At 40.2% G+C, this 9,515-nt stretch overlaps 1 protein-coding gene across 2 annotated transcripts in view; it reads left to right on the forward strand.

Annotated features, from left to right (window-relative positions):
* Positions 1 to 9,515, forward strand: part of tnpo2b (transportin 2b) — a 33,684-nt gene that overhangs the window by 6,696 nt on the left and 17,473 nt on the right. For both annotated transcript variants that reach the window (XM_014026868.1, XM_014026869.1), the window contains exons 8-12: positions 3,274 to 3,396; positions 3,476 to 3,594; positions 3,667 to 3,727; positions 3,819 to 3,990; positions 5,836 to 5,988. In XM_014026868.1, the coding sequence (XP_013882322.1) occupies positions 3,274 to 3,396; positions 3,476 to 3,594; positions 3,667 to 3,727; positions 3,819 to 3,990; positions 5,836 to 5,988 (628 nt within the window). The remainder of the gene's footprint in view (positions 1 to 3,273; positions 3,397 to 3,475; positions 3,595 to 3,666; positions 3,728 to 3,818; positions 3,991 to 5,835; positions 5,989 to 9,515) is intronic.

Below are 9,515 nucleotides of genomic sequence, written 5' to 3' on the forward strand. Positions count from 1 at the left end.
GACATTTTAAACCTTAATAAAAAAATCGATACAGGGTTTTAGAATATTGATACAGTATCGGGAAATGAAATATCGCGATATTTCAGTGTATCGATATTTTCTTACACCCCTAATCCACAGTTTATTTTTTGTGTCTGTCTCTGGCTTCATAAAATAACTGCGGTCACCCAGACGCTGCTCACAAAGTTTACAATACTGACGTAGTGTAAAGAAACAACTCTCGGCACACCCAAGGTTCTGTACGGTGCGCTGAGGGCGTCGCCAGCTGAAAGAAGGTGCTGGAAAACTGAAGCTGCTCCTCCAGCTAAACGCCTGTTCACAGGGATCTCATGCTACAGAGGTTAAAGACTGTGAGCCTGTCACATACCTGACACCAGAGTTCACTCCTCCCTACACTAAGGAGTAAAACAGAGAGAGACACAAAGAAAACAAACATTATCAACCTCATTTCTTTTATTGTTTGATTAATTGGTTTATGACTTATAGACAGGCCCAACTCTGAGGGACACCAGAGGACACATACAGTATGTCAACATACATGATTAAATAATTACATAAGGTAATAAAACTATTTCATTAGTGTGGAAAGGCATCCCTTAATACATGTTGCTTCTAATATGACAGCGAAACAAGAGGTTTTTTTCCTCCCATGGCCGTTTCACAAATGGGACCAAACACAATTTCCAGGTATTTTTCCAAAACTACTGCTGTTCGTGAGGTCATTGTTGAATTTGTGTTATAACAATTGTAGAGAAATGCATCTTGTCTACTTCTGCTCGGTTTTAAATGTAAAAGGTAAGAAATCCATGTGTCGAGTCATTAATCCTGCTTCAGATGCCCTTCAGCATGAAGGGATTTCTGCAGGTGGGTGTGTGCACCAGCAGCAGTCACATATCCAACGTGTAACAGCACCAACCACAGTTGGACTAAGAATTGTTGCGATGTATTAGTTGGCAGAGGGAAGCAGGTGAGATGGAAAAATATTAAACATTAATCTCAGCGGGAGGTGAAATTATGATGTAGTTTTTTGCTGCACAAGTCTGGATTAAAGATGATCAGATTATGGGGTGAACTAGGCAGTTCTGTTGTGAGATGAGGGTGTCGCCAGGGCATCTGGACCTTGTGTAATATCATCAGTGACGGGCTCATCAAAGATTGTTTAATTTAAAAGAAAAACTTGTTTTTATTTTAGGGTAATAGCATTTTTTATGATTTTCTATCCCCCCAAAATTTGTATAGATCAACAAAAAATGAATAAATAAATAAATAAATAAATAAATAAATAAAAGCCTTGAAAGCAATTTCTCATGTTTTGAAACAAACCTTAACATTTAAGAAGATAAATTATCTTTCAGTCATATGTTGTTGCTGTTCTCTTAAAATGCACAGTAAAGCCAAAAGAAAAGTAAAAAATAAAACCTTTGTTCACCCCCATGAAGTCTGTATAATCCATACCTACAGCTAATTAATTAGCCTGGTAAAAACCAGACCCTGTCCTTCACTTTGCTTCATACGAGGGTCTGGACTCTCGGCTATAGAGAAGAGATTCTTGCTGGAGGCGTGGCCTCTGTTGAAGTTTAAAATGATTGGATCGGTTGGCCGTGACGTATGTGTGCCAGCTCCACTGTGAAGGAGGCTAAGCTAAGAAGCTAACCAGAAATTTTGTGTGCTTAAGCAACCCTACTGAGAGGAGAAATATACCGAGCCGAACAAGACAACTGTAAATGAGAGCTGCTGCTTTGTCAGACAAATTTAATTTAATTTGGAAGYCTTATCAACACAGACTGGCTTCATTCACTTCCTCCACAGCCGTATGCTAAAATAACTAGCAGACACTGCGCAGAACATCAACGTCGTTCAAAACTCCGCCTTCTGTTCTCTGATTGGCCCAGGTAAAATTCTCCTGAAGAAATCGTTGTCTATGGGAGAATCCCAGACGGAGCGGTGAAGGAAACTAGAACTGAGCAGAACTGAGTAGGAAGGCAAGGGCCTGGCTAGTAATTAATCATCTCCACAGTACAAACACAGTGAATTATGTTGAATTTACAGATGCTTCAACTGTAAAAATGGCTCAAAAATCGACAGAAAAATCTGAATCTAACAAAACAGACCAGAGTTCGTTTCCAGCGTTGGTCCGGACCTTTTGTGCAGGTGTGAACACACTCGTGAACTCTGATGCGGATCAAACAACCGGACTGAGACCTGCTTTTTGAGGTGGTCTCGGTCCGCTTCCAAACAAACTCTGGTGCGGTTCACTTGCGAATACAGACTGGACTCGAACCAAATCAACAACATAAAACATGCGCATTTTTGGACTTCACGGGCCACCGTTGCTGAGCTAAATAAACTGAAATCATACCTGATTCGTCGTCTCCTGTTTATCAGCTCTGCTGCCAGCATGTAGTGGGTCAGAACACGCAGAGCACCTCGTGTCCTTTGGGTTGTGGAACCACCATTAAATTAGCTGCTTCTGACATTTTAAATGCTATTGCAGTTGTACTATCAGCACAAATATGCACATCAGAACCGAAGAAGCAGGACTGTGTTTTTCTGGATCTGTGGCTCAGTCCCGCCCCCGTCCTTTCTGTCCAGTGGGAGCAATGATCGTCACTCACATGGCTTTGTTTACAAGTTATAGTTCATTTGCAGAAAAGCACAATGTGAATGCAAACTGCTCCAAACAAAAAATAAATAAAGTCCACTTTTGGTCTGGACCAAACAAGCGGACCAAAGGACTTTCATGGTGTGAATACACCTTTAGACCACCACTTCTGTCTCTTTAAAATAAAATCCAAAGTAATGGCAACTTCTCGCAAGTACCTCCGGCTGCAGACTGCGGATTAGGACACTTGACGGGGTCAGACGTCCAGTGGTTGTGGTCATGGCTTGTAGGGAAGTTTAATAGGAGGCTTAAAAATTTGGGCGTGGTTAATTTTAGTATTTAGCATCTGGGGTTGGTTAATTTTAGAGTTTGGGGCGGGGTCAGACGTTCGACCCAGCCTGTTATCCGACCCTGCCCCATGCCGCGGTCTGCAGCCAAGGGTTACTCACTTCTCTGGATAGTTTTTGTTACTGTTTTACTTAAATTGGACTTTGCATCAAACTACAGAGTTGCTGCAATTATTATTTTTTAGTGAGGCAAAACACAACAAGTTAAATCACATATTTGAACTGTAATAATATTTTTCTACTCCGGTTTCCTGCAGGTTGGCTGCTCCTTCGTGACTTTTTGCTTCTGACTCTTTTTGTATTTTACTCTTTTTGAATTTGCAGAGTCTGTTTGCCCTGGCTGGCGATGAAGACAGCGAAGTTCGAAAGAACGTTTGCAGGGCTCTGGTGATGCTGCTGGAAGTCCGCATCGACCGCCTCATCCCACACATGCACAGCATCATTCAGGTGAAGCTGCAGTTCCACCTGTCGTCATAAATCTGGGCCTTCTCCTCACCGTCGCCTGTAAATGTCTTGTTGTTTGCAGTACATGCTGCAGAGAACTCAGGACCCAGATGAAAACGTGGCTCTGGAAGCCTGTGAGTTCTGGCTGACTCTGGCTGAACAGCCCATCTGTAAAGAGGCTCTTTCTGGCCACTTGGTGCAGTAAGTGTTCTCATGCCAACAGCATGCTGGACATGATGACCAGACGATCTGACCTGACTTTTCTTTCCTTAGACTGATTCCTATCCTGGTGAATGGGATGAAATACTCTGAGATAGACATTATTCTTCTAAAGGTATGCAGAAGCTCAATAAATCAAATCAAAATCACAAAAGTTATCTAAGCTTTTGGTGGTTTTATTACACGTGACCTTCACGCCTGCCCAGGGAGATGTTGAAGAGGACGAGACGATCCCAGACAGCGAGCAGGACATCAAGCCTCGCTTCCACAAGTCTCGCACGGTGACTCTGCAGCATGAAGGAGGGGACGGGGAGGAGGGGGAGGACATTGATGAGGACGAGGACGACGACGATGATACTTTGTCTGACTGGAATCTTCGTAAGTTACTATCCAGCAGTTAAAGTTAAATTATTAGGAACAGTGAAGGCTTGTGGTTTTTCACTATTTTACTTTTTTAAGTTTGTGAATTTTACTTGATAAATAATTGGCAGGGGCTCACAAAAGTTAACATTGAGAAATTACACTTTACTAGTGGTGGGCACCAGCCCGCTAAAGCACAAATCTGCTAATTGCGGACCTAAATATTTCGTTTGCACTTTAGCAGTCTTACTAATTTTTATAATTCATAAACGGATTTGCACTTTCTAAAATTAAAACGCAGTATCGCTAATAACTAATTATCTACCAGTCATTATGATCTTGAACAGCAGAAGGTATGGCTGTCAATGAATCACAACACACGTCCAACAGCACCCCTCCCAGATAAACACACTTATTGTGAATGTATACATCCTTGCTGACTGTTGCTTTGGGTCACGGTTCTCATTTCCCACAATGCTTTGTGTCGGCTTACGTAGCAGGAAGGCATTAGCAAAAACAGTTAACGTTTGTAATCCATACTAAAATTTTGTATGTATTGATTTATTTTACTTTACAATTGGAGCTCCTTTTTTTAAAAAAAAAGTTTAAACGCTGGAGCTCAATACTTGACGTAATTGGTCGAAGCAATCGGCCAACGGGGTTAGACTGACATCTAGTGGTCAGCTGGAGCAACTACATGGAAAACCTTAAAATCCAAGCTCTTATTTTGAAGGGAAGATAGTTTCCAGTACTCTGTGCTTTCGTTTCCCGTCACAAATCAAATCCGTCATGTACCCAGAATGCATCGCTTCAGTTTTCCAATAAACAGTTTTAAAATTACTTTATTGATGCTTCTTTAATGAAAAATCTACWACAAACAAAAGAAAAAGACAAAGAAGCAGCCGAACTAGCAATCCTCAACAACTTTTTAATTTTTACCCCAGGAGCTAAAGGTCTGTTTCAGGAAATCACATCCCCAGCAATCGGCAGTTGTAGGATTAAGCTGTACAAAGGTTTATACACCACTAGTTGGCAGTGTTGTGCATATATTGTACATGAATTGTTGCCAGCTAGTTAGTGTCAAATTGAACTTGTGCTTTAAAATTTGCTTCTTCTAGTTTTCATATGACATAAGCGCTTTTGAAGTTGCGGACCTAAATATTTACATAAGCGCTTTAGAAATTGCGGAGCTAATTTTTGGATTAGCGCTGCCCACCACTGCACTTTACCAATAAAATGTAGAATCTAAAGGCCCTGTCATACTAGACAACTTATGAAACATTTTTTACGTCTAAATTGCTAATAAAACTTATGTATTTGATCAATTTGTTTGAATTACATTATGTACTCGCCAAAAAGAAGCTTCTTGTTGATTTTTACAATTCCGTCTTCAATGTAGATGTCTTTAAAATGTTCAAAAGTTGGCTAGTGGGACAGGGCCTTATGAAATTTATGAATGCAAATTTAAAACTTCAGACCTGAAACAATTTTTTCAGTATTTTGAGTTGTTCAGAAAAGTGTTTAGGAGTTAGAATATGGCTCCAAAGGGAGATTTATTTACTTTTTTATTCTGTTTATTTCTCATATTTAGATTGCACTTAGTAAAACCTCTGTTCAGCAACCTGAAAAATGTATTTTGTAGATTATCAGTGACAAAAAGAGATCAGTAACATGCTACTGTTCTGGAGAAAATGTCAATAAATTAAGAAAGGAAACTCATTAAAGAAAGAAATCAGAATTTATACATCAGTTTTACAAAATGTAGAAATTACAGTCAGCTTAGAATGTGATGCTTAAAAGAGGTGATTGTTTTTTTTTCTTCACAATAACCTCATTCTCATGTGATTGCTCTCCCTCTTCCAGGTAAATGTTCTGCTGCAGCTCTGGATGTTCTTGCCAACGTGTTCCGTGAAGAGTTGCTTCCCCACCTGCTTCCCCTGCTCAAAGGCCTGCTGTTCCATCCGGACTGGGTCATCAAAGAATCTGGCATCCTGGTGCTGGGGGCCATCGCTGAAGGTGAGAAAGAACAGAAACACCACTGATACTAGAGAATTTTTAATTTTCTGTGAAAAGGCTGCATGAATGCTGAGCTGAAACTGAACTGAGCAGAACCTCTACAAGTAGCAGAAATAGTTAGAAGCTAAAAGTAGAACAGGTGCTAAAGCTAAAATAAGTAAAGATGTGGGTTTCAGTCACGGGGTTTTGATGCCGTGTGATTTCAGATGGAGGGCAGGAAGTCAAATGTTGTAAAGAGTATTGTACACATTTAGATCCAGGTACCAACAATAGACCATTCATAGTTAAAAAAAATGTTACAAATATGCATACATAAACAGGCTGAGCTCACACTTTTATCTGGAAAATGTTGAGATTGCTTTGGAAACACTATTGAAATGATTTCAACCAGTACATTTATGTTGTTGTACAGAATAACTTTTCTTTGGGATCATAGTTGAGTTTGTTCATCGGTTGTAAATGGACTGTTCTTATAATTCACCTTTCTATCATCCAGGATACTTAAAGCACTTTGCACTAAAATCTGTGCTCTCATTTAGCCTTTCACACAGAACTGTGTCTCGCTGCAAAGCTAAACCAGATAGTATAGATCAATCTATGGAGGCTAATCAATGCTTAAATCTTATTCTTATGTTGTGTTCACATCGAATGCCGTTTCAGCGTCAGGTTTACATGGTGGACGCGCGTCAAGCAGCGTCGGGAAATGCTGCGGTGCGTCCAGCGAGTTAGAAAATGTGAACTTTTGCAGCTCGACATGGCAGGTCAACCAACCAGAGAGACTCTACTGTGTGACACAGTGACACATTTTCAGACGGGACAGTTTCCTGAATGATGTCCACTAACCTGAGACAGATGGACAGAGCCCTTCAGCTGAAATCAAGTGGCTGCAGTCGGTGTCCTGCCAGGAGAAATCGGCTCATCAAACTGGACTCGGGACAAAAATAGTTCTGAAAGGCTCGTCAGCTCGCAGCTCCTGTGTGGTGAAACTCATCAAACTCAGAACATCTCTGAATTATCTGGTGAATTAATTATGAATTAATTATCTGGTGAGCGCAACGTTCTCTTGCTCCCAGTAAATAAAGCAAAGACACTTTTTTTCATCAGCCATTAAATTAGAGATGTCCTGATCAGATCCTCAGTATCTGCGGCAGATATGGCAATTTTTTTGAAAATCGGGTAGAATCAGATTTAGTCATGTGATCGGGCCGATCCAGTTTTCGCGACAGTTTTCAGCATCATCATGCTTTACAACTGCCGTTAAGAAGTCAAGACGCACACAAGTATGTAACCATGTCCACAGTGTGGGAACACTTTTCAATGGAAAACAATAATGCTGAAACTGCATGTTGCAAAATCTGCAAACTGGATGTTTCTCATGGTGGGAACAGCAGGGCTCACTTTAATACAACCAACCTTGTCACTTGGAAAAAAATAAAGAAATAAAGCTATCGGATCAGTATCAGAAAGATTAATCATTAAAAAAATTGGATTGTATCGGGAGCAAAAAAATCTGGATCGGGACGTCCCTACGTTAAACAGAGGAGGGGAAAAAGGCTCTTGGCTCACGTGTGACCTCAAAGTGCACAAGCGTCCAACTTGAAGCGTTGGACGCGATTTTGACACTGAAATCGTGTTTGGTGTGAACGCAGCTTTACACTGAAGAGACAGACATCTGAGGCAGTGGGTGTTCCTGTGACTGAACAGTGGTGGAATTTAATCGCCAACTCTCTCATTGGAAGATGACTGTCTTAACCACTCAGCCACAGCTGCCCCATCATACCCCTACATGATTATCTAAGCTATAAATCTGCTTTTTGATCTTGTTGAAGTTGCACAATTCCAATGACGTTTTCATAGCAACCTCAGTGTTGACCTGTGGCCAAGAAGAGTTATTCTCTGCTAGAACTTGTATTACAAAATGGACTAACTAACAAATATGTTGGACGTGACCCATATCTCATGAATATTGATGAGTTTTAACAAAACCCTAAGGATGGTTTCATTAGTCGAGATGCTAGCAGTAGCTGCTACCATCAACAAACATGCAACACATAACGCTAGGGCAGCCTAAGAAGCTCAGATTAAGTTCATATTAGACCAGGGGTTCTTAACCTTTTTGACCCCGGGGACCAATTTGTTGAACATAAAGAGGCACGAGGCCCAGTCACACATTACCAATGTATGGATCAAAATGATAGTTATTTTAAATCTTGGATTAATTTGTATTGTATTTACATTATAACTAAATTGAATGTAATAACAGTTTAAATGTAAAACACAAAAATAAAAATTTTTTTTACATAAAAAATAACAAAAAATAGACAAGTCAGTAAATAAAATTGTGGTCATAAAATAAATACTTTCAAAATGTTTAATGTAAATGTTTCAAATAAAAAAAACGTAAAAATTAATTTGATAAAGTGCAAATGAAAGTATAGCCTTTTTAAACTTTTGCATGGTTGAACCAGAAGCTGCTTCAAATTAATGACTAGAATAACAGTAACAACAGCTTTTTGACAAGTTTAAAGTTTCTTTAAAATACATTCAAAATGTTTAAAAATAAACTACAAAAATTAATTTGATAAAGTGCAAATTAAAATATAGCTGTATCTGCAAATGTGTTTGATAATGTTTTGAACTTTTAAAATATTGCATGATAGAACCAGAAGTTGCTCTTCATATTATATTAGTGACAAACTGGCTTTTGCTGATGGATTGCCTTCATTTTTACTTCTACTTTTCATTTAAAATAGATGTTTTCCATTCTTAGCTGGTTTCTAAGGTTCTTCTTCTACTTATTAAAAAAGTTATTAAACATCTGAGTGGCGCACTACCGCTACTAGTGGGGAGAAAGTGTATTGCACCTTATTCAAAATCAGTGCGGTCCCGCGGCCCTCTGCGGCCCAAAGTTAAAAACTGTTGTTCTTTCGAGGCCCTCAAGGTGTTGCTCACGGCCCATAGGTTAAGTGTCACTGTATTAGACTACCGGTAACTTAATAATCACTACTAAGTGAATGAGCATTTCATGACAGCCGAATGCTTTATAAACACAGCCACAAAAACAAGTTGGCAAGCTAACATACCAGACTCTGCTCCTCCCCATGGCAGACGTAGGTTTAAAATCCTATTTTTACAGCGTTATTCTGTGAGCTTTTTACGTGTTTCATCTTTGATACTCAATAATAACCCTTTTCTCAGAACTATTGGAGCAGCCGTAAACTGCACAAAATATGGGCATTTTTCATACGGCAGTTCTATTTCGTGTAAGCTCCGCCCTCTAAGGCTATCGCAGATGGGTACCCCCGCGCGCGCTCGCGCATTCTGAAGAGCCAATAGTCTACGCCCACGTCACGTGGGCCCCACCTAGGTCCGTATAAAAGGGGAGGACGGACCTGTGCTCGGCTCCCCTTTTTTCTTCAGCTTCGGCATTCTGCATGTACCATAGAAGACACAACAGGACCACAGCACAGAGGCCAGCACGAGTTTGTATCTCTGCGCTGTTTTAGGCCGGATGTGCGTCCTGCATC

This window comes from Austrofundulus limnaeus, unplaced genomic scaffold (genome assembly GCF_001266775.1).
Source record: "Austrofundulus limnaeus strain Quisiro unplaced genomic scaffold, Austrofundulus_limnaeus-1.0 Scaffold597, whole genome shotgun sequence".
Lineage (NCBI taxonomy): Eukaryota > Metazoa > Chordata > Actinopteri > Cyprinodontiformes > Rivulidae > Austrofundulus > Austrofundulus limnaeus.